At 42.5% G+C, this 26,322-nt stretch overlaps 1 protein-coding gene across 9 annotated transcripts in view; it reads right to left on the bottom strand.

Moving 5' to 3' along the window:
- The window catches only part of IQSEC2 (IQ motif and Sec7 domain ArfGEF 2), a 198,857-nt gene that overhangs the window by 9,618 nt on the left and 162,917 nt on the right, over nt 1-26,322 (bottom strand). For 8 of the 9 annotated variants that reach the window (XM_070741428.1, XM_070741436.1, XM_070741435.1 and 5 more), the window contains 6 exons: nt 16,990-17,272; nt 15,074-15,472; nt 11,420-12,300; nt 7,603-7,764; nt 5,995-6,117; nt 2,981-3,147 (listed from right to left, as the gene is read on the bottom strand). In XM_070741428.1, coding sequence (XP_070597529.1) covers nt 2,981-3,147; nt 5,995-6,117; nt 7,603-7,764; nt 11,420-12,300; nt 15,074-15,472; nt 16,990-17,272 — 2,015 coding nt within the window. The remainder of the gene's footprint in view (nt 1-2,980; nt 3,148-5,994; nt 6,118-7,602; nt 7,765-11,419; nt 12,301-15,073; nt 15,473-16,989; nt 17,273-26,322) is intronic. The other variant, XM_070741432.1, reaches the window with a different exon arrangement.

Here is a 26,322-nt window from a genome sequence, read left to right as displayed (position 1 = left end):
AAATGAGCTGGCCAGGGAGCGCATGCATGCTGGAGCTGACACAGGGCAAAGTCTTGCGTGCCTTCCAATATGGCTCCGGGTGCCACCTGTGGCACATGTGCCATTGGTTCACCATCATGGCTTTAGGCCTTTTAAGCCAGTCACGGCCTTATGCCTCAGCCTAGCTTAAAAAATGGAGTTCTGCAAGAAATTCATTCAGATTCCTGGCAAGAGTTATCTAACAGGCCCTGGGCAGCATATCACTAGGGAAGGAGAGGGGGAAAAGGTGAAAGGGAGCAACAATTGCCACAAAGGAAATGAAAATGAGTGACCTGTACGATAAGTGTTGGTTTTACGTCATTTACCTCAACTCTGCCCATTGCCACCTTATATTACATATTGACAAAAAAGATGTTTTCACACACACACACACACACACACACACACACACACACACACACACACTGTTCAAAATAAATCCACCTATCATTTTCAAAGGCTACAACGGCACTGATAGGCTATTATAATTCCCATATTGGGAACTGTGAGAATATATACTCCCACCAAAGAGTCTAACGTAAATTTCAGGAATTGCCCCCAAGGCACCTATTACTATTGATTCTTTCTTTGCTTACTTTGTTCTGTTTGTAGGTCTTTTTGTAACACCCTCACCCCCAGTTCCTTTTCCTCTTCTTCTGTCTCCAGCTACTGCCACAACTACTATCTATGCTTTTTTGTCTTTCTTAACAACAAATATTAAGTCTGGGGTGTTATGGGACAGTTACCTGCCTGACTGTTTGAATTTTAAAGTCCCAGAGAACTTCTACTATTTTCACTATTTTATTGTCTCATCAGTTCTTGCTTGAGATAAGCGATGTCAGTCTGTGTGTTATTCTTGCAGCAGCTAACTCTTGAACATCATTGGCAATTGCAAAGGCAGCTTCTCTTGAAATAGCTTACATCTTTTTACATCATCAAACAACACCTGCCTATCTCAGGTCCTTGGGAAGGATTCGCTAGGTGGATAAAAATGCCAAATCCAGTTTAAACACCTAACTGACCATGCCACCAAATATAATAATCATAATCCTATCCAATTCAGCCATGGGCAACATTTATTCACAATCCACATAATTCTAGGTCCTATGCATTCCCCAGAAGCATGATCTGGGCAACCTTTTCTGTTATGAAAAGCAGAGGTCTCTTAACCAAAGCTGTTCTTCACTCTGCAATATTCTGGCTATTACGTTTAGTCCAAATTGATCTTAAGTATAGAAATCCTTAAAAAAGCATTTGATGAAACAATGTCAATTTCTATTTTGAAATAAATAATACCACAGAGCTCATGTTGTACTTCCTTCCCATTTTAACTGGTAGTCTTTTTGCTCATGGTAATGAGTTACATATGATCATACAAAGTGAGAGTTGGAAGGAATCTTATAAATAATCCAATATTGCTGACCATCCACTCTTGAAAGCCTGCAGCAAAACACTACTGTTCCAGACAGAATATTGAGCTGCTTAATTACTTACTATCAGGAATTCCTCCAAATATCCACCCTAATCTCTTTTTAAAAAAAATCCAGTTAAGTGTTTGTTCTATCTCCAATTTCCACAGAAGAATAATCTGTTCCATTTTTCAGACTTTTCTTTAGAAGCTAAACATTCCTGTACGTGTAGTTTCCAGACACCTTAATGTCCTGATAATTCTCCTCGCTTCAGCTTCTTCATGTCCTTTTCAAAACACAGTGGCCAGAACTGAACACAGTATTCCAAGTGCAGAGCGCAAAGGTATCATTACAACTCACAATCTGAATTCAATGCTGCCAAAGATTGTAAATCATTTGAGCTACTGCATCATTGCTGGCTCATATACAGTTGGGGGGCCCATTAGGACCTCTAGACTTTCTCACATACACTGCCATCAAACAGGTTCTCTTCAATCCTGTACCATTGCATCTGAATTTTCCTACACAGATGAACACCTTTACATTTATCTTCATTGAATAACTCTTAGATTTATCCCAATATTAAATTCTTTTGAAATAATTTTGAATCTTTATTTTGTTTTTTAAGGCGTTAGTTATTTCCCGTAACTTGAAATCATCTGCACATTTATTATAATAATTTGCTTCTTATTTATTTATACTTTCTTATTTTTTTCATAGTCCATTATTGCTGAGTCACCTCTAAAGAAAATGGAGAGGCAATATTTAAGATGCCATTGTCTTGCTATCTTCATACCAAAAGCTATGAGTAGCTTGTATTAAAATACAGAAAGCTATGTCTAGGTATTATAAATTCTGGACCAAAGCAAGCAGAAATCTGGAATCTGCAACTTTTTTCTCACCATATAATTAATTTCTTATCATTTTAAACATTTGCAGTCATTAATGGCACCAATGTCCTATTTTTGCTGCAAACCTTTTTTTTTTTGCATCTCTCTAACTTTAGAGAATTTACCAAGCTTATCTATAAACCTGCAAGCATATATCTCAGCTTTCAGAACAAGGAAGAGATTGCTGGGCTTCCGGCGTAATGTTCAAGCCTTCAGAAATAATTTTGAATCGCGATTTTGTTCCTTAAGATGTTATCTATTACCTCTCCTACCCAGCTTGATGTCATTTGCAAAAATGATATCATAATTTGCTTATTCTTTACTTTTGTTTTATTATTTTTTCCACATCCACTAATATTGAGTCGCTTCTAAAGGAAAAAAAACCCCAAACTAAACACTTTTTGAATGGTGCCTTTACTGAATGGTGAATGAATGGTGCCTTTAATCAGTTCACAATTTTCTGAGCTCCCACAAAATTGCACATAAATAGTGACTGAAGAGAACAATGAATGACATAGAAACATAGAAGATTGACGGCAGAAAAAGACCTCATGGTCTATCTAGTCTGCCCTTGACATACTATACATTCCACATGGGAACTGAAAGAAAAGCAAAGAAACAACAGCACCAAAGACTCTTTTTAAAAGAGGGTTCTTGCTTTACCTCGCAGGTTTTTGATGAAGTCATCCAGCTTCATCTTTCTCTCTGCTTTGACGCTGGGACTGTACATGTCCGTATTGAGAAGGATGATGGCAAAAGCCAAGATGAAGATGGTGTCAGGGTTCCGGAACTGGCGCACCAATGGGGCATTGCATACACAGTAGCGCTGGCTGGAAGAAACAGGGTTGAGGTTACGACAAACAATGTTCCCTCTAATTTTTTTGGGGGGTGGGCGGAAAAGTATAGTGTCTGAGCGGCAGTCCCTTCGGGACTGGGTGGCACAGAAATAATAAACAAACAAACAAACAAACAAACAAAAACCCACCCTGTTTTGCCTCAGAGAATTTCAAAATAAAATACTGTACTGTGTGTCTATAACAGTGAGCTCATAATAGGACAACTCTATCAATATCAAAATGCCACTGAAATAGTTGAGCTAGTTTCAAACTAGATTTTGATTTTCTTTCTCTCTTCCTTACTCTCATTCTTTTTCTTTCTCTTTTCCTTCCTCTCTTTTTTCTATCTGTTTCTCTCTCTTCCTCTCTCTCTCCTTCCCTCTCACTCTTTCCCTCTCGGCTTCTGGGCAGGTTTGGAAAACTCTGAGTTGATGATGATTTTTAAGTGAGCGATTGCTCACTGCTCAGCTTAGAGGGAACTATGACGACAAAGACACAAACAATTCAGAGGGAAACAAATAACACACTTCTTAGTTCTCATGAACTGTACGCTGGGCTCAAGACATATAGCCCATCATGAAAAAAAAAAATTGTTGACAGATACCAGCTGAACCTCTAAATAAGCCTTTTAGCCATGTATTTGCAGATAATATATAAATATATGGACATATTAACCTATTTATCACTTTTACCATATAAAATTCATCTTTGCAATCATTCATTCCCATTCACATAGCGAGACATACTACACTCGTCAGGCAAGGGGCTAGGGTTTAATGGCCCCAAGCCTGGCAGCACAGATAGACATACTATGTCTAGATTCATAATCATCTTTCAATTTAAAGTCTTCAGTGGCCAATCTAGAAGCATTTAAATATTGTTCTTTCATGTATAATTGTTCCCTCCTACCTACTTTTAATCTCAGAGTTCCAAGGCTGAAACACCAGAGCCTGGTAAACGATGTAACCATTAGTTAGAAATGAATACTGACTATGAAAGGGGTGTCAAACTCTATTTCATTGATGTCCACATCAGGGTTGGGTTTGACTTCAGGGGGGCTAGGGTGGATGTGGCCAGCTCGATGTCACTCCTGTTGGGGGCATCTGTGGTGGCCCAAACACTCTGCCAGCTCCCAAGCTCTGTTTTTGGCTGCCACAGCCTCCCACAACGATCTGCCAGTGAAGATGGCACTTGCGAGTCCGTTTTTGCTGGCAGAAGCATCATGGGCTTGTCCTTCACTGTTTCCAGGGCAGCCCTGCAGGCCAGATCTAAGTACCCCACAGGCCGGATGCAACCCTCATGCCGTGAGTTCGACACCCTTGATCTATGAGGTCAAGGGAAACTTAATCAGGACTTCCAGAGTCACTCCAAAACCTGACTTCATATTTTCCACTGGAAATAGTAGAGCCGGGGTGGCGCAGCAGATAGAGTGCTGTACTGCAGGCCACTGAAGCTGACTGTAGATCTGTCGGTCAGCGGTTCAAATCTCACTACCGGCTCAAGGTTGACTTAGCCTTCCATCCTTCCGATGTGGGTAAAATGAGGACCCGGATTGTGGGGGCAATAGGCTGGCTCTGTTAAAAAAGTTCTATTGCTAACATGTTGTAAGCCGCCCTGAGTCTAAGGAGAAGGGCGGCATAAAAATGGAATGAATGAATAAATAAATGAATGAATAAATCCTAGTAATATTTAAATATTTGTGAAGGTTTTTCACTAACTATAAATGCAAGGCAATTAAGACAAATGAAGGAGGGAGGGACTGGTCCATAGAAAGGAAGCTCATATTGTCAAGGCTACTTGCAGTATTTAGGGAATTAAGCTCCACTTCTGAACATGCTTTCCCATCTGAACTACACCTACAACTCTGACTGTTCAATTCTCTTGATCTCTGCTTCTTAAAGTAAGTTTTCCAGCCCTGCAATTATTTTATAAAAGTGCTGCTGGTGGTAGCAAAAGAAATAAGGCATGCCCTGGTGTTCTTTAAAGACTACGTTTTGCACCTTAAGCCTAAAAATTACTTCACTTGTTCAGGATGAATGGCTGGAACTCTCTTCACACACTGGCCTGTGGTGCATTGTCTTTCTCTACAATGGAAAAAAGACTGCATTTTCTTTTAATGTGAGCATCTTTTCAGTGTGGGAGAGGATGGTTTTATCAGGCTCATACATTCCCATTCTACTCCGGTAGATGGGCTGAGTGGATGAGACTGATGCCAGTGAACACAGGCAGGCAGACAGACAGATTAGACACGCCACAACATGTTTTATGTGGAAATGAGTCTGCACTCCTAGGAGATTTGCTCCAATGTTTTACTATCTCTAAAACCTATGCACAAGAATCAATACACAAACATTCCCTTTCATTAGCAAACCATCATCTTTAGCCAGCCTGATATTGCAGAAAACCAATTGGCAGCATATACCAACAGGTTAGCATAACATCAGCAGGAAATCCTACAGGAATCATAGTTGAAGAACAAAATTTTATCCAAGGTATTGGAATTGCAACTTCCACTAATCGTATCCAGCATCATGGATGTTTGCTAGGTAGGACAAATGACTAAAACATACATGATATTATGCAAGCAATACAAATTAGGTAGTTGCATCATTTGGGACACATGATCAAAGCATTTACATGATGCTACCATCCCATGTTCTATGTTGAGAATATGATTTGTTGCAGACGCTGCTGTCCAGCATAGAAGTGGGCAATACAAGTTCACAGGGATTATGGGCCACAGTTTCTATTGACTGTGGTCTGTTTTCTAGGCTGGTCTCTCCTCCCATACTTCCAAATGCTAAAGGGAACTGTGGGAAAATAGTTCCAACTTTAACCTACCTGAAGGCCTCAATGAGACGTTCCACCTTCTGGGCCTCACCTTGCACCCGAATGTGTGACTGGAACTTTCTTAGGGCATCATCCAGGTCCATGCTGGAGAAGTCCATTTCATCTACAACACAACTACAGAGCAGAAAAATACAGGGAAGGAAAAAAGACATATTGGTTCAGTATGAATAAGGTTGAGCGCCTGGAGACTGTGAGAGCTAATCCCACCTTAGACACAAAATGAGCTGGGTGACCTTGAACTATGAGCTAGTCACTCTCACAACCCTAGGAAGGAGGCAATGGAACACCACTTCCAAAACACCTTGCCAAGAAAACTGTAAGGATTTGTCCAGGCAGTCACCAGGTGTACACTTGAAGGCACACATGCACACACTAATATATAAGAATACTCCTTCTTCTGTTCATCTTCATTTCCAAGCCTGTATACTTCCTTTAAAATGCTCACATAAACAGTAAGGCCTAATCTGGAGAAACTCTTGACACCTCTTCGCAATTTTTGCGAGCAGATGTAAGTAAAAAAATAATGGATCACTTTATTTAACTATTTTTCTCAGCACAAAATGCACTATATCCCAAATTAGTAGCCGAGTCTTCTAGAGACCATTTAGAACCTTGGCAGCTTTAAGACTTGTGGACTTCAACTCCTAGAATTCCTCAGCCAGCTCTGCTCCACAAGTCTTGAAGTTGTCAAGGTTGAAGACCCCTGATTTAGAAAGAGAAATTCTGCAAAGTGCCCATGCATGATCACTTGTCAGTACAGTAGGAATCCAGACTTCTTTGATGATGTTTCAATGATTGCTTTCTTGTAAAATTCATTCATTTCACTCTTCCAACAGACATCTTTTAAAAATATCTAAGAATCAGTAAAATGTCTTCTTTTCTAATGGGCAATTTTTAATCTAACCTAAAGTCATTTTCTACAAATGTTCTCTTGTCTTCAATAGCATAATATATTTATATAGTATTTCTTCTAAATATTCAAAAGACAAGTCATGGCTGGATTTTAGTTGTAATTTGGCTGACAAATGAGTCAAAAAGTTTGAGTTCATACATAATACTAAACTAGTAACAATGACTAAAAAGCCACAATCACATACTGTGCAAAGCTAAGATGAAAGAAACCACATCCTGACTTAGTCCGATGTATCTCCTCAATATTTTTCACAAACCTATAACATGAATTACTACTATGAACTTCATACTATATGGTGGGTGAAGCTGAACAAATACTGAAGCTTCTCTAAGGTAAGATCTGAATTAGAAGGCTACCCTGTAGTAATTCATCTTTTTAACCCATGAATACCCAGGTCCGGGCTCCCATTCAATCCCAGAGGCCACTGCAAGGCTTTCAGTCACCTTGGGGGGCTGTTTTGGGGAGATAAAATAAGGTGAGAATCCCAAATAAACCATCAATGGCTTCCTAGAGGAACGTTACAACATAAATGCAATGAACAGAGCATATAAATAATAGACACAAGTTCACTCTTTGCATTATCTTATAAACATCAAAAACAAGTTATAGCTTTAAATAAAGCTTAGGGGTAGGATAGCATTTATCAGTTAGGACAATGGGGAGGAAAAATGTATAGATGTCCTTACTCGAGTACATCTCGGTTGAATTGTTTCTGCCGGTTGCCAAGAAATTCTCCAATCATCTGCCGGCTCAGCCCCTTCCGCTCCAGGATAAACCGGGCCACGCCTACCGGCGTATCCGATAAGAAGCCTCTCTCGATTAAATACTGGATCCCCTTTTCTGGTTTCCTGCAATGGGATGAGAAGAAGCCTTTATTCATGCTTGCCTGACATCGCTTTTGTCCCAAACCCATTTTCCTCCTATCTTTAGAGAAGAAACAATGACCCTTTTCCAGATAAGTTTCTGTTTCCAAAAAAGCACTCTAACTTTGTCTCTTCTGTATATTAAAATTCTAGATATTCATTTTGAAAGTATCCTGAATGCCCAGCCTGATATAGTTTTGTGTCATTTATTTGGGAGAATAAGAAAGCTAATGGAAGTGCCCTTAGTTATGCAATGTTTACTTATATGTATTGCAGTTCGGTAAACATTATAGAGAGTTAATGAATTTTCATTCATTTTGATCCCTTCCCTGAATTCCATCGGTCACATTATCAGTCCAATACTGAACTAGATTTAAAACCTGATAATGTAGAATCAGATATTTCTCCTTTAGAGCAGCAACAAAGCAGAAAGACCCACCAAGCTGACATATGAGGTTTCATTGCTATAGCTGGCAACAGATCGATGAGCCCTCAGGTGTGCTTACTTACCCAAGGCATAACTAAAAGCCTGGGAGAAAGTGTAGGTGAGCTGGGAACTAACTCATCCCATTTGCACCTACTGCCTTCCAGATGCTGCTGCTAGCCAGGTGGTTGGAGAAGATGGGGTCTAAAATCCAAAATATATGAAGGTCAGGGGTGAAATGCTCCCGGTTTGCTTGTGCCTATTGGTCGTCGGAGAGCTGGTCGCGAAGAGAGCATCAAGCTCCACCCAGACACCGCTATTTAGGTTTTTTTATACTCTGCGCATCCAGAGAATGCTTTGCGCATGCACAGAGGGTAAAAGAACTCCAATGGTGGTGTCTGGGTGGGTGGGTAGAGCCTTGCGCTCCTTTCGTGACCAGCTCTCCGACGACTGACAGGCACGAACGAACCGGGAGCATTTCACCCCTGATGGAGGTCACCAAGTTGCCTCCACTGACTTGGGTCAAAGAGAAGAATTTTAATATTTCAAATAAATGGACTGTTCAGATGGCTAGATAGTTAGGCTAATGGTTGTTTTTTTTTTAGTTTTTAGTACTTTCTCAAGTGATATCATTAATTTTTTTAGCAAAAGTTTTATTGAATATGTATACATTAAAAAAACATTTCATATCATTATTTTTATAATTAATTATACTTATGTATTATAATAATTATAATAATATTTTTTATTATTAATGATGCCATTTGAGAAAGTAGGGCCATTCTTTAAACCCCTCTTTTCTACTTGGGGTGAGAGATTGGTTTTCTAAAGCCTTAAATACTAAGGAAGGACAGATTATAAGGCTTTTTGCCACATGCACTGAATATTCACAGTGTTATCCTATAGAAAATGGGGGAGGGAAGCTTGGAAAAAATGGAATTAATGGGTTGGGCAAGTGGATCATCCTTGCTTTAGAGAAATGTCGATCTGATAGCTGGAAACCTCAGTAACTTAGCTGATGGGGACCACTGAATGCCTCAAGAGTCAGAAACATTCAACATCTTTTAAAAATCTATTCTTTCTGAAGTCTATTCTGCCACCTACCTAGCTTCCTGACATCCACAAGATGTCAGCAACACCCTTTGCATCCTCTGTTTCTCCAAAACACATGCTTGCCATTTTTTAAAAGAGGTAAGGGGGACGGGGTGGGGGCGCAGACAAGGAATTTCTGGATCCACAAGAATTTAAATGGAAAGCCATTTAAATGTAAATACGGTAAGCCATATCTTACCAAATTCCTTATCTGATTGCCCAGAACATAGTATTTTAAGGGACAAAAATGAGGCATTGAATTAAAGGTGTTCTATGGATTGTAAATCCCACTTGATGCTGTTAAGCATTAGAACTCCAAAACAGAGAATATAATTCTCCGAGGAGAAAAAGATAGCAACAGGAGGCAGTGAGCTTAGACTTGTGGGCACAAGCAGTTTTTGCTCATGATTACGGGTTTTAGAGCAAAGAATTTCCTCACGGACCGTTGTCCATATCTATTAATCTGCGTATAAGTCTTGGGGAGGCTTATTTATTTGTTTGTTTGTTTGAGTTGAAATGATTAGGGGACTAGAAACCAAGACCTATGAAGAGAGATTGCTGGGACTGGGCATGGATAGCCTAGAGAAAAGAAGGGCCAGGGGGGAGGGTTTAGACTTCCTGCCTTTGGTACCGAACAGCCCTCTCGTGGACCAGATTAATTCCTCAATTTGCCAGATTGAAGGATGCACACAGAAATAAATGCTCAAGGATCGCCTCCAGGAGGAAAGGCACAGAGATTTCCTACCCTGGCACATTGCCGCAGGCTTCAATGTGAGTCATGATCCCAGCTGGTTAATATGATGTGACGGCTGCTTCCCAGCCCCCAAAAGCCTGCTTCCTGCCAGTGAAAAAGATGCTGTCTGGCTCAGGAGCAATTAAAGCTCTAAGAACCAGAGGAAGCTAAAACCTAAGTCTTCCGCCATCTCTTTTGCTTTGACCTAAAGACCTGAAAGACACCATAGGGAGCAAGTGCCCAAATGGAGTAGCTGGAAAAAAGCCAAGTCAAAGCAAAAGGGGCACAGAAAGGTATTAGATGAGGTCTTCACCTTCAGATTGGCAAAGGTCCTGTCCTTTAAAAATACCAAAACTCTTCCATTATCATTTATTTCACACCATCAGGGTGGAAAAGTTTCACTTGCTTAAATTTGGCACATCAGGCACAGGAGCAGAGCCCATGTTATTATATTGTTTTTAAAGTAACAAAAGGTAGCAGTCTAAATGTGAAAAGGGGGAGCTATATATTCTACTTAGGATTGAGACCTCATGTTTCAAAATTTGGGGACGAGAGAAGCCAACTATGTTGAGAATCAGATTTTTGGAAACCAGAATTTCAATTAAAATCCAGTTGCTAAAATAACCCTCTTTCAGATTGTCTACTGGGTGTCACTGGGAAGCCTTCAGGAATAGAAGGCTGGACCTGTGAAGAATAAAAATGGTTCCCCAACATATACTGTGGGCACTGTCATAAAACATCCAAATTTTAGCAGCAAAAGTGACCTGTTTATTTCTTGTAGGTCACATTTCATCCAGGAGATGCCCAAACCATTGAATTCTGCTCTTGTGTGCTACTCAAACACTCCACTGGTGATCCAGACTGTACAAAGAACAGATTCTTTCTGTATTGCCTATTTTTTGTAGAACAGTTTGGATGCGATGAAAGGCAGAAGACCTCGGTCAAATGGCCGTGCCAAAAAGAGAAAGCAATTCTATAAGGCCGTCGGACATGGGGATATACCCAGTGTATCCTTGGAGATAAAGACTGGGCTTGCTTGCACCAGGGAGATCCAAATTCAAATCTACCCTTGACCCCTGAGCTCACAGTCATTCTTTTGCATACCAACCAAACCCACAGGAGATGAAATTAGCCATTTGTACAGCATGTCACTTGGAGCCCTCAGAGAAAAGATAAAAGATATAAGTAGCAAAAAAAAAAAAAAACATTAAAAGCTGACCCAGCACCTCTGTCCTGAAATGAAGAAACCACTCACAATCACCCCCACCCCCCGACCCATGCTAAATCCAGCTGGATCTCTAAGGCCTGTGAAGCCAGCCCAGCCCTGGAGCCTAACCCAGCCTTCTGCTGAACCCTGTTTTCCCCATGGCGTTTGACCACACCAGCCATACTTGTTGAAAAGGTTGAGGCCAATGCGGTACTGGCGGCGCTGCACCACGTCGTTGTTGAAGGCAGGAGAATCCCAGCTGTGCCGTGTCTCTCGCTGGTAGGTCTGCTTGCAGGGCCCTCCGACAGTCGTGGTGGTGGCTGGGGCGGGTGGAGGCGGGTCGCGCAGGCTGTCCCGGGAGGAGGATCCTGAGCTGCAGTTGATGGTCTCGTTGGAGTTGGTGGTGCTGTTGAGGCTGTCGTTGTCGCCATCCGAGTTGTCCGGCGGAGGAGGCGGAGGCAGGCGGCCTGGGGCCTGAGGGGGCGGGATGGGCAAAGGTGGAGGAGGCTGGCTTTTCTCGGGATGATAATGGCGGTGTGGGTGTGGGGAGCGTGCAGGCCCTCCAGGATGTTTGAGGGTGCCATGGGGGCTGCAGCCATCTTGCTCATATATGAGCCCCCGATTGACTGAACCCCGATCAGAACGGTCGCTCAGATCCACTGAGCTGTCACTGGGAGGCTCAATTGTGAGCAAGGGCAGGTGAGCGCCCCGAAGGCGGTAGTCCCGGCATTCCATGCAAGGTGTGCTGCGCCGGCTCCCGCCCCCATTCTCCCGGCTGTCCTCCCGCTGGGGCGCCCCCCAATACTCCGGCCGAGGGGGCGGTGGGAGGGGCACTCCCGGAGCAGGCTCTGGGGGATCAGTGCTGGGGGGGCGCTCCAGAGAGAGGGGTGACGTGGGAGCGCCTTCGTCCAGATAGAGTGTGACATCACTGAATGAAGTGGCAGCACTGTCACCCTGCTGCTCCTTGGATTCACTTTTTTCCAAAGTGGGGACACCAGGTCCTCCCTCCTGGCCAAGTGGGTGGCAGTTTAAGGCTTCATCAATCGATTCTGCCAAGGACTTCACCTATGGAGAGGCAGAGAAAGAGGTCAGCCAGGGCAGATTCTCTTTGGCACTATAATGGTGCAGGGGAACGACTTTGGGAGACAGGAGGAAGAGCTACAGACTGGACAACAGCCAGATAAGACACATCTGAGTTTTCAGAAGGAATGTGGACATAGCAAAGGTCTCAGAAAGCACCCTCCCTAATTTCCCCCTATAAAAGCAAGGGGGAGTGAGGAGGAATGTACTTTCAGATTGGCAAGATTCTGTTAACTTTACTATAAAGATAGAATTTTGGGGTGCGCTTCTTAAGAGGACTACCTTGCAAGGCTGACAAGGGCTCAGTAGATATGGTGAGAAAGAAATGAGGAAAAACAATCCTCTACTAATTAAATCAATCCTGTACCTTATTTTAATTAATGAACTCCCATTTGAATAATCCTTTATGAAACATATGGTACAGCAACAGTGAGAAGACAAGCAAGCTTTCAAATCAGAATGCAGGATTGTTATAGTATCCTACTCAATAGAGCATCGATGTAACAAAATTAAATCCATGAAGACAACTGATCCAAAGCATGATTTATAGACAAGATGCAGTTACTAGTTTTATTCATATTACCGTAAGTTCCTTTAGTTCTTCCATTAACTAAAAAACAACAACAAGGTTTTCATATAACTTATCCTTTTTGCAAGGACTTCTTACGATATTTCCTTCAGTGCTATGGGGCTGGAGTCATCTCCAGTTTAATATCTACTAATGTTTTTGCTTTAGCGCAGTGATAGTGAACCTGTGGCACGCATGTCACAGGTGGCACGTAGAGCTATATCTGAGGGCACGTGAGGTGTACACTGCAGCTGATTTTTGACCTTCTTTCTCCCTTCAGGAAAGTCCCCTGAAGCCTGGGGAAGGTGAAAAATGGCCCAATGGGCCAACCGGAAGTTGGGAAACAAACTTCTGGTTGGGCTTTTTAATCTTTTTCGCCATCCCCAGGGTTCAGGAAAGCTTCCATGCACGTGGGGTGGTGGTGTGTGGAGACCCAAGGGGGGTTGTGCGCATGTGCGAGGGAGGGCATTGCATTATGGATGTGGGCACACATGCACACATAATAGCACGCACATGCATCCTTTTGGCATCTGAGCCAAAAAAGGATTGCCATCATTGCTTTAGGATGTGATTAAGTCTGGGAAACAGAATGGCAAACCAAGACAAAGAAGCTAATGTATAACTCTCTTAAGTTTCATTATATAATAAGATAAAGTGAGAATGGAAATATTTTCCATTCAGATCTTCAAAGACACAAAAGGCACCTGTGAATTTACCTGATCTTACTTATTTGCTACACAGTATTTCAGGCTTGAGAACAGTTTATCACTTGGAGTGAGTGGAGGCTGCTTCCAGATCAGTAGGTTACCATAAAGCAGTCGTCATGCATTATATGATAAGTCCCTTTTGCAGGAGAAATATCAGGCCCCATTATCATCTCTTTGTTGTCTTGTCAGAAATGTTGTCCGTCATGTTACTTATTTGCCAAGGCTCACGAAGCTGTTTTCTGTGCCAAGGAATCCCTAGATGCACTTGAACAGATATTAAGCCTATTTTGTCTGGGCTGCAAAACCCAGACAGCCTGGATACAACTGTTCCTTCCCATTTAATGTTCATCTGGGTTTCTGCAACCCAAAAATGGTACCTGGGTGTATCTAAGCCTGGCCAGAGCATGAAGAGGTTCTAACATGGTGAAACAAGAGAAACAAACACAAACAGTAATAAAAGGAACTCAGATTACTGAGTGTTCTATAAACATAATTTTAATTAATAACAGCAAAGTCTGTTAATTATTTGATGCTGAACTTGGTTGGTTATCCCTGTACTTTTGCACACCACAATAGAAATACGGTGTGGAATATCTACTGTGTATGAATTAATTGTGGTTCCTAGGAGGAGTCAGGAAAAGAGTGGAGGTGAAATTCCAAGGAGGGATTTGCTAAGTCATGATCCATTTTTCATGGCTTGTCTCTGTATATGCTAAACAATTATTCCCGCTGCTAATAAGAGGGAGAAACATAGCGGCTAAGCATTATGATCATAACATTTTCAACCAATAAACCAGGGAGTCTTGGCATTGTGCTCATTAGTTTTCCAACTTTTCCCCCATTTCTTCCCCTTGAAAGAGGTTTACAAAGTAAAAAAACCAAAACACTACAACTGAAAACTCAAGTAATATCAAGGCAAAAATCAAGCACGCTTCATCTTACAATGCAATCCCAAGTGGGATTATCTTTCCTAAAACGGCTCATCCTGATTAGGGGCAGAAGATTTGTGAGGACACAAGGTTCCCTTTGCGTGCCCTGTGGGGTTATAAAGAAATGAATTCTTGCGGCTTTGCCTGGGGGGAGGGAGAGGGGGAGGCATGGATGAAGGGGAGCTGTAAAAACAAATGAAAACATTGGCTTCTTCCAGCTTCAACTGAGCCTACTTTGAAGTAGCAGCCTGGACTATGATGAAACAGAGCAGCTCTGTCCACCCTCTGCCTCTCTTCTCTGCAGATGAAACAAAGCCTAAATGCAGCATAAGGAAAAGTTCCTTCTGGCTAGAAAGGTCCCCATCTATGCATTGACTTAGCTCAGAGGCAGCACAAGATACTTTGACACGGTAGCAGGGAAACAATGAGGTTTTGAGAAGGGTTGAAGAAGCATCAGGGGATATAATCAAGCTGGAGAACACACAGAAAGGTGTGGTTTGGGCAAAGGTGAGTTTCAAGGAAAGCTACCTGGAAACGTGCAGTTTGGGCCTTACCTGCTTGGAGAAGGAATCCTCTAGCTCCGTGATGTCATTGCAGAAGCCTCCAGAAGAGGAATGCAGGGAGTTGCCATCCAAGCCGGTCCGGCAAGACCCACTGTAGGGAAGTCCATGATCCAGGAGATGAGGTCGAGCAGTAGCCATGGAGCCCTCATCCAGAGAGGCAGGTTTACCTTCGAAGTAAGGGGCATTCTGGGCCTTATCATATTCCTCAAACGAATATTGCATCCGCATGTTGGACAGTATGATGCGCCGTGACATGCGGCTCTCTGATGCCGAACTTCTTAGGCGCTCAAACTTTTTGTTCATGCGGTATTGGCGAAAGGCTGTTTGAATTGTACGAGCTGCCCGCCGGCTCAAGAAATAGCCCCCATACTTCCGCTCCAGCATCTCCACCTGTGATGGACATCAATAGAGAGGAGGGATTTGGAAAAGACAAGAAGGAGATGAGTGAGGAGAATAGGAGAATTGAAACATGACGCTAAGAACAAGCCAATCACCCACACACAAAAGTAGGTTCCGAGCAAGATATCACACTGTGTTTTCTCAGAGCAAAAAGAACCACGTGATATTGTCAATTTCCTAAAGAAATTGAAGAAGCTTCTTGGATGAGAAGCAAAACATCTTCAAAGAAAAACAGAAAGTCCAATTGCCCCTGGAAAAAATACCTTTGGGTCAGCCTTGGTATCTTTACTTGGAGCAGAAGTATGGACTTCATCTTACTGGCTGGGGAATTCTGGGAGTTGAAGTCCAGATATTTTGAAGTTGCCCAACGTTGAGAAACATTGGCCTGCAGACCCTTTAGGTGCAAAGCGCATGTTCTAGTACAGTGATGGTGAACCTTTTTTGGTTTGCATGCCAAAAGTGTGTGTGTGCACATGCTAGGATGTGCATGTGTCTCCACACCAATGCCCTCCCCCTGCACATGCGCACAACCCCCCATGTATGCCCACTCCCTCCATTGCCCCACGTGCATGCGCACAGGTCTGATAACACACTCCTAAAGCCTGGGGACAGCGAAAAATGACCCAACCAGAAGTTCAGTAACGAACGTCTGGTTGCCCATTGGCCCGGTTTTCACCATCCCCAGGCTTCAGGAGACTTCCCTGGGGAGAGCAAAAATGGCTGAAAAGAAGGCTGAAAATCAGCTGGCCAGCGTGCGCATGCATGCTGGAGCTGACATAGGACAACACTTTGCATGCCCTCCAACATAGCTCCATGTGCCACCTGCAGCACGCGTGCCCAATGGCTCTAGTATTAAGCACACTCTCTCTTAGGGCTTCTGCCTTTGCCTGCCCTTCCAAATGACTGATATTGGATCTTTCAATCTTTTAAAGGGGTTTTGTGGGACGTTTTCCTATTTATAGATAAGTTCCCACATTGGCTCAATCTACAAAACCTTTTGCTGCCTGCAACCTTCAGAACAATCAGGTCCATAACTCCTCAACCCCCCCCCCCCCAATGATGCTGGATCATTGGACTTCAAGCAAGCCACAGGTTCTTATTCCTGCATATCAGAGACCCCAGAAGCAAGGGATGTTCTCCAGTTGTAGGTTGGAGACGGTACGGGTGGGATCGGCGATCTGTTAGCAGAAATGGAGATGCGCATGTATCTCCGTGCCCCGAGGTATGTATGTGTGCGGCTGCATGAGATTTGGCTTCTGCGCATGCACCTGATGCTCTCGCACATGAGATTTCGCCCATTTTTGGCATTTTTTTCAAAGAAAATCACCGAAATTTCACTCGCGTGTCCTCACATGAGATATGGCTTCTGGTACATGCGCAGAAGCTGAATCCTGCGTGAGGACGCGCCCGTCTGCCTGCGAGAGTCTCCAGGAGTGTTCCAGTAGCGGCAAAAGGTAGGACCCCCCGCCTGGTGCTCTCCTAGCTCAGCACAATCTACAACCAGGTACCTTTTTGTCCTGAAGATCCGTTGAGAGCTCATAGCTGTCTGATAGTGCTGATCGTTTGTTGTCCTCCTCTTCCTGCTTCCTCAGAGCCACGCTGGCTGGCTGTAGCCGAGCTCGCTGGGCCCACGGAAGCCCTGGTGACGGAGCGTGACAGACAGAAGAGGAGGAGGATGGCACTAAATCGTAGTGCTCAACCTTGGTCACTTCAGGGACGCATCGGTATGGTTGACTGCCCAGATTGTCCACTATGGTTCCTGCCTCACTTCCTGGAGGGTCTCCTTCCACACTGCAACAAAGAGAAAAAAGGCTAAATGAATGTGGACGAACAAAGATTAATTACGTACCAACACCATTTTGAACTCCAAACACTCCTCATAATGCTTGAAACCAGCCATTTTGCATTTGCAAGCAGTCACTTTCTTCTCCGAACAGCAGTTTCATGAAACGTTTTGAACTCCCTTAGCAGCAACCCACCAATACTGTCCATTTATACTATTTATTGTACCCTTATATCATATTATAGACTGGCCAATTCAGCCACAGAGAATTATGATTAATCTATTGCACAAATTTTTCATTGAACGAATCTCCTGATTCTTCACAAGTCCCTACTACAAGTAGTCTTTACTTACTGACTGCCTTATTTTCCGACTGTTCAAAGTTACGATGATGCTGAAAACGTAGGCTTACAATCAGTCTTGAAACTTGCAATACAGTATTCCAAAAAACCCAAGTAGCCTGGGAGCTTTGCAATTAGAATACATTTATGATCATTGTAGTATCATCATTCACAACATCCTGTGATCACTATTTATGACCTTCACTGCCAGCTTTTTACAAATAAAGTCAGTGGGGAAGCCAGCAGGAAATCATAAGTTACGGTCACATGATGTTGTACTTAATGATATGTGGTGTTTCAGCTAATGACCGCAGAACAGATGTTCTAAGTCCAGCGTGGTCACATGTTTCATTTAGTAACCACATTGCTTAGCAATGGATATGTCAGTCCCAACTGTGAGCAGTAAGTGAGGACTGCCTGTAATCACAATAATTCTGGATTAACTTTTCCCCAGCAACGTTTTGTTATCATTCTCCTGACCTAAGAAATGGACCCTGAAGCTTCTGTTAGGAAGGCAGGTATTGCCTGAATGTTGAACAGGAGATGGAGGTGGGAGAGGCTGATAAATGAGAGGAATAACATGAAGGCAAGGGTTAAACCTTGATCTAATCGATTCCAACTGTTTTGCGTTTGTTTTTCTTTTTTAGGAGAAGTAATTCCTTGTGCCTTATAACACCCCAACTAGAATAGGCCACATATATTTGTAAAAATCCAGAGGAGGTTCCTTGTTTCTCTCAGCCTACGTCAGCTTGCCTGGGTTCTTCCAGGGGGACCTTTCCTAATGCTGTCTCTGAAGACTACTCCATCACCTTTCCATCAGAATGGAACTTTTTGTAGAATAGAAAATTTCAGGAGAGTTGCAAGTGGACGATAACATAGCTGACCAAAGGCAAAAGGAATTCTATCCAACCCATCCACATCAGCCTGCGTGCATTGAAGAATATATGCAGCAACATCACACTGCAAACTCTACTTCTTTTCTTGCGTGTCATGACATCACATGCATATACAATGAGAAGTAGAACTTATGACATCATGGAAGAGCATTTCATCATTTTGATACAAACTCTGGATTTATCTGGATATTTCTGAACGTACCAAGAATAAACCAGGTTGGAGAAGGCTGCTCTCTTCAGCTTTTGCATCATAATTTTGACTTAAACAAGTCCAGACTCCCCTGAAAAGATGCATTCTTAAGCACAGTAAGCATGCATGTACACATCTGGCTTAGATAACTATACCTGGTCTAATAAACTCAATTATATCTTTCTAAAACTTCTGCGCAGCTTGAAATCCACAAAGACAAACAAAGCTCCCTTGGCATGTTTGTAAATAAAATACTTACACTGGTGCCAAGGGAACTCTGGGCAAGATGGTTGCCAGGGGCAACCGGTTATCTGGCAAGGGATGAATTCTGACAGGATGTGAATGTGAAATGTAGTTTCCTGCATGCAAAGGTCCAGAGAGACCTAGACATGGGCACTGGGTATTTGCCAGCACCTTCATTTTGTAGTCTCAGGCAAACTCTCAAAAGCAAATGACTGAGACTGGGCTTTTACTGCCATAGAAAACTGATGGATCACAAGTTATTTATTTATTTAATTTACTTATTGTATTTATATGCCACTCATTCCAAAACGGACTCAGAGCGGCTAATAGCAGTCATAAATACAACAATAATTTAAAAAGCAATAAAAATACAACAGTAAAATCAACAATATAATAAAAACAATAATATCATTTTTAAAATCCATGCATACATTACAATCAATCTATTTCCAGGCCTGCCAGGTCTTAACAGCTTTTCAGAAGACTGATAGGGAGGAGTGCGGATTCCACCGGGTCAGAGCTGACACAGAGAAGGCTCTTCCCCGAGATCCCACCAACCAACATTGTTTGGTGGATGGGACCTGGAGAAGGCCAACTCTGTGGGCCCTTACTGGATAGAAGCAGTCCCGTAAATAGTCTGGCCCTGAGTCATTTAGGGTTTTAAAGGAATAACCAATACCTTGAATTGCGTTCGGAGACTGACTGGCAAACAATGCAGCTCGCATAATGATGGAGTAATACGGGCATACCTTGGTATACCCGTTATTGCATGTGCTGCTGCATTTTGCATCAGCTGAAGCCTCCGAATGCTCTTCAAGGGTAGCCCCACTAGAGCACATTGCAATAGTCAAGACGAGAGGTGATGAGGGCATGAGTGACTGTGTGGAGCGCCTCCGGGTCAAGGTAGGACCGCAACTGGTGGACAAGACGAACTTGTGCAAAAGCTCCCTAGCTAGAGCTGAGAGATTTTGCTCTAGCCTTAGTTGTGGATCTAGGAGGACACCCAAGTTGCGAACCCTATCCGAGAGGGAAATTGTTTCTCCCCCCCCAAGACTAAAGATGGACAGATGGGACTGTCTTTAGGAGGAAGGACCCACATCCACTCAGTCTTGTCAGGGTTGAGTTTTAACCTGTTAAATCCCAACCAGACCTTTACGGCTTCAAGACACCGGCACATCACTTCCACCGCTTCACTGAACTGACATGGGATGGAGATGTACAGCTGAGTATCGTCAGCGTATTGTTGGTAACTCACCCAATGTTGTCGGATGATCTCACACAGCAGTTTCATGTAGATATTGAATAGGAGAGGAGGACCAACCTCTGAGGAACCCCAGAGAGGAGGGGGCCTAGGGGTTGACCTCTATCCTCCCACTAACACCGACTATGATCGGCCAGAGAAGTAGGAGGAGAACTACTGTAAAACATTGTCTCCCACACCCAACCCCTCCAGCCGTCGCAGAAGGATACCATGGTCAATGGTATCAAAAGCCTCTGAGAGGTCAAGAAGCACCAGGATAGAGGAGTGCCCCCTATCCTGGGCCTGCCAGAGATCATCCATCAGCGCAGCTAAAGCGGTTTCTGTGCTGTTACCAGGTCTGAAGCCAGACTGAAATGGGTCTAGATAATCCGCTTCTTCCAAGGTCCGCAGGAATTGGAGCTCAACTACCTTCCCTACAAAGGGAAGATTGGAAACAGGATGATAGTTACTCAATGAGGCTGAGTCCAGAGAAGGCTTCTTGAGGAGGGGCCTCACAACCGCTTCCTTCAAAGACTGCGGAAAGGATCCCTCACTTAAAGAAGCATTGACTAACACCTGGAGCCAGCCTTGTGTCACCTCCCTACTAGCCAAGAACAGTCAGGAGGGACACGGATCCAACAAACAAGTGGAGATGCTCATTGCTCCATTGCCTTGTCCACTTCATCAGGGGTCACAGGATCAGTTATTAAGTCCTGCTTCAGGTTTACCAAACCAAGAAGAGATACTCACTTTGTTGGGTAGGATAAATTTACACTAGAATCACATCTATCTATCTATCTATCTATCTATCTATCTATCTATCTATCTATCTATCTATCCGATTTGATTTGTATGCCGCCCCAACCAAATGCGTTCTATCATCATCCATTCTCTCATAGGAAAATGTTCATCAACAACTCTTTCGTCACATATGCAAGATGACCAGTTGAACAAACTAAATAAGCAAATACATTCTAGAAAACATCAACGATGGCTGTGTCTCACAGGGGTAATTAGTGATGGCCAAATAATCTGATTTGTCATTTCTAAGGGATTTTCTTGGGGGGGTATTAATTAAACTTATTAACAACCATAAAAAGAAGGAATAAAGTTGGTAGCCACTGTCAGACAAAAAGGTCAGAGGACTGATCTAGGAATCCCCAGGATATTTCATATACAGTACTGTATTCTTGATCTTAAAAAGTAATATACAGATAAAAAGGAATTTTAAAATGTGGAGGTTAATAGTTTTCCAATACATCATAAATTAACTGTAAATAACTGACCATACCAAATCATTACGTTAACTTTTAACATAAAAATGAATACCAACATCTATGATCAATGCAGTATAATTTACCAAGTAAATTATACAAAAGAATTTTATAGTTTATAAAATTCAATCCATATTACTAAGAGTCTGTTCTGATTTAAATAAACTTGTAAAACTGAATTATAGGTCATATACACAGAGAAACTTACATTTTGAATGTGGTGCAAATCCCTAAATTAAGTTGTTGTTTAGGAATGGTTTCCAGTTGAGTCGAATTCCATGTCAGATTTATTAAGTTATTAAAGTCATCAAAGCTTACTCCCACAGCTTTGGTTAGCCATTTTTCCATAGAGGGGATCAAATATCCTTTTCAGTAAAAAGCTTATAATATTATAATTAACATTTACAGATGTAACTCAGGAAAATTATTTTGAAATGCTCCCGGTTCACTCGTGCCTGTTGGTCATCGGAGAGCTGGTCGCAAAGGGAGCGTGAAGCTCCGCCCACCTACCCAGACGCCACCATTTGGATTCTTTTACCCTCTGCGCATGCACAAAGCATTCTGAGCATGTGCAGAAGATGAAAGAACCCAAATGGAAATGTCCGGGTGGGTGGGCAGAGCTCTCCGACCATTGACAGGCCCGAGCGAACCGGGAGCAATTCACCCCTGAATGTATGTCTTAGTAATGTTTAGTCAGAATATTGCAAGTTGAAATGGAAATTTGCTTTCTATTCTCTTCCCACCTTCTAGAAGAATGGTCAAAGGCCAAAAGCTGAGTTGTTTTTCATTCTAACTGATGCACAATAAAAGCAGTGCAAGCAATTTTATTTTGCCATGAAAGCTGCACCTGCTGAAATCCCCAATTCTTCATAACAATTATACAGCCAGTGAAAATTCCCTATACTGTACTTTCTTTTCCCTTTTGCAAATTCATTTCATTTCTAAATGCTCTTGAAAAGCTGAATTCTTCTGGTTAGAAGTATAGCTTTGGCACTTTATCCTCATTGGATTAAAGGGCTTTTTCTACTTTCAGCCCAACCATACCTAGATTCTCCTATTCTAGATCTTTCAGAAAATATATGAGAGTAGAGGACACCCACTACGCCTTTTGTCATATTGGGATGATGGCCTGTAGAGGCCCTGGACAGGAGACATTGTTAGGGTAGATTCAGCCAACTGAATTAGATGTCTGTATCCCCAACCCTCTGGAACCAGCTCCCCCCAGAGATCAGAATTGCTCCTACCCTCCTTGCCTTTTGTAAGCTCCTTAAAACCCACCTCTGTCGTCAGGCATAGGGGAATTGCGATATTTCTTCACCCCGGCCTATACAATTTATGTATGGTATATTTGTATGCATGTTTGGTTTTTAATAAGGGTTTTTAGTTATTTTAAATATTAGATTTGTTATATGTTGTTTTATTATTGTTGTTAGCCGCCCTGAGTCTATGGAGAGGGGCAGCATACAAATCTAATAAATAAATAAATAATTAAATTCTACTACTTTCCAATCCATCAACCTTAACAATAATAAAATACAGTGATACCTCGTCTTACGAACCCCTGTTCATACGAACTTTTCGTGATATGAATCTGGTGTTTAAGATTTTTTTGCCTCTTCTTCCAAACTATTTTCACCTTACGAGCCCGAGCTGCCGCTGCTGGGATGCCCCATCTCTGAACTTCCGTTGCCAGCCGAAGCGCTGGGATTCCCCCTCCCCTCCCCTCGCTGATAAACCCCACCTCCGGACTTTCGTTGCCAGCCAGAGCGCTGGGATTTCCCTGAGCCTCCCCTCGCTGGAATTCAAAGCAGCGCCGGCAAAAATGAAGGGAATCCCAGCGAGGGGAGCCTCAGAGAAATCCCAGCAATGCAAGAATGGGCGCTTCGGCTGGCAAGGAAGTCCGGAGGTGGGGTTTCCCAGCGAGGGGAGCCTCAGGAGAATCCCAGCGCTTCGGCTGGCAATGGAAGTCCGGAGGTGGGGTTTCCCAGTGGCGCAAGGCAAAAGGGGTGACTTTTGGGATGGGGTTGCATGCATTATTTGCTTTTACACTGATTCCTAAGGGGAAAATTGCTTCATCTTACGTTCTGTTCTACTTACGAACTTGGTCACAGAACGAATTAAGTTCGTAAGACGAGGTATCACTGTAGATCATTCAAAGAAACTGTCAAAATATAATGCCTCTTTCTCTGTTTATTCTTGTGTGGTGCGTTCACATATGCTTTTTCTGGGCTGGGCTGAATATCTAAGCCACAAATATAGATTGGCTTCTACTCTAAACATGTATTGCAGCTTTACCAGCACTACAGGTATGAGACTCTGGGGAAGGCTGACTTATTTTTTAAAAAGTTATTTAGCAACCAACTGCATAAGCACATGCAATAATTTTCCTGGTCTGAAACACCTAGAAAACTTCTAATCATTCATAACAATTCCAAGTCACCAAAGATGCAGTACAATAGACAAGTGGTCTGTTACATGTCTAACACGTGTTTGCAATTTTAAGCAGGGAGGCCGGCAGGCCGAAGCAATTCTAGGGATCTTCTTGTGCCAGCATACAGAGTCAAGGGATAGTACTCTACATGGCAAATCACATGGCCTAAAGCCTGATCTAATATGATCCCTTAACAGTCAACCTCAGGTGATGACATAAGTACTCTTACAGGAGTATATTTTATTTAACAATATTGTTTACAAAATGAAAGTGATGAAAAACTGCCATTAAAATATTAGTGCAGAAAAGAACTAGACTAAGAAAACACTTTAGCACAAGGATGCAAAGTTGGTTGGTACTTTACATCACTGTCCAACTAGTTCCACAATGCTTTAGCAGACAGGTTAAAAGAAAGGAGGCTCACATGAACCTCTCTTACAAAGGGTGCCTGTAGTATTAAAACTGCAAATGTAAAGCAAACTTGCTGGCTAGAGATGGGAAGTTGCTCCCACAGGAATCAATGGACCTGCAATTGTGGGGAATGAAAGCTCCTAAACGTTGAAAATATTCAATACCAGCATTTCAAATTAGAGACAAAGCACTGCAGTGCCTCAAAAGAGTTATTAGTTGACATTCTGTCAGTGATCAGATTTGGGGCTTGTTAGATGATGTCTTTCAGAAGCCAACTTAATTTTTTTCTGAGATGCACAGGCTGATAGGAACAGGAACTTTAATTATGCTGGGAACCAATATTGGTATGTATGGTCCTTCAGGTACATCCTGATTTGATTCCTAAAATACGCCAGTCAACAGTTTGGGCTAGTTTTCTTCTTACAATCATAATGAGATAACTTTGAGCTACCTGAAAGAAGGCTAAAGCAAAATGTAATGAAATAAAATTAGGACAATCTGGATCGCAGGGAAACTCTTATATGATAATTCAATGAGAAAAAGAGATCATGCTTACTCAGCACACCTTATCAAGTTATTTTTCCTCTGTATCAGCAGCATACAACTAGATGACTCAGTTAGACATTAGTCGACCATTTTTTTAAAAAGGAGTCTGAGAATTCTCCATCTCTTTTTAAATTCCCCACCAACAAGATATTAATGCATAAATCCAAATTGGGTTATTTATCACAATAAACAAACAATAAATAAATGATACACTGAAGAAGTAGAAGTTAGAGAAAGTCACAAGATACATTCAAATAAAAAAAAGCCACTATTAAACCTATAGACTTCTACCAGAAGACCAACAGTAATTGTATGTAAAGTATAATTTATGTTAGAATCTTTAAAATTAGATAATTGTTTAATTCAGTATGCATTCAATAGATTTTGATGGAAAAGAGCTCCTCGCAATGGACTACAATTTGGATTACATGATTCTTTGAAAGATAAAGGATGATCAAGTAGCATTCTGGTGAAAATCATAAAGGCAAACCACAGTGTGCTTTTTTGAAGGGAAAGTATGCAATTATATCAAGGTGAGTTCTGTATATCTCAATTAAACATACATATATACAAATAAGATGCTTTTTAATTTTTATCAACACAATAACTGTTTTGCAATTAAACATATCTGAGTACAATATATAACTATATTTTATAAGATGAACATCTCTGAAAGGGGCATTGGTCTTACCTGACACACCTTTTCTCATCAGGTGAAGCCAGCATTCAGGGTGGGTTGTCCTTGTTCATTTAGAATGAGGACCAAGTCTTTTTTTTTTTTTTGGCCAGGATCCACCCTGCTAAGACCCAGCTTTGGCAAATCCGAAGACTAGACACGACGTGGCAAACTCATGAAATGATTCATAACAGTAAGCCCCCATCCACACACCACACGATCTGAATAACCAGTTCAAGGGTCAAAGTGAACCATTCAGTAGAAAATATCCAAGGCAGACTGTTCAAGGGTGGGACTGAATGGTGGCTCCACCTGATGAGAAGAAGCGTATCAGGTAACACCAATGCCCCTTCGCCATCATAGGTGGAGCCAGCATTCAGGATGGGACATACCAAAGCCGTGAGTCCTGTTGGGTGGGAACGCTGTCTAGGGGACCTCCTCCACCACCCTCTGTAGCAGTCTGCAGTTGAAAGCTACGTCCGCCAAGGCATAGGTGTCAATCTTGTAATGACAGATAAATTGAGAGGGCGAAGCCAAGGTGGCTGCTCGACACATATCCTCCAAGGATGCCTGAGTGGCCCAAGCCGCAGAGTTGGCTGCACTGCACGTCAAGTGAGCTGTGATGCCTGCAGACAGCTTGTATGCTTTGGCGATAGCACCACGAGTCCAGCCCCCAATGTTTGTAGGAGGCCCAAGGATTGAAGGTGGAATGCTACGAGGAGAGCCTCCATTTTCCGGAAGGGACAGGTATGACCTATATAAATCCAGAGGGCTCTCTGCACATCCAGCGAGTGCCAAAGTCTTCTGATG

Source organism: Erythrolamprus reginae, chromosome 2, assembly GCF_031021105.1.
Source record: "Erythrolamprus reginae isolate rEryReg1 chromosome 2, rEryReg1.hap1, whole genome shotgun sequence".
Taxonomy (NCBI): Eukaryota; Metazoa; Chordata; class Lepidosauria; order Squamata; family Dipsadidae; genus Erythrolamprus; species Erythrolamprus reginae.
Note: the sequence above shows the minus strand (reverse complement) of the source record. Positions and strands in the feature narration are given on the sequence as shown.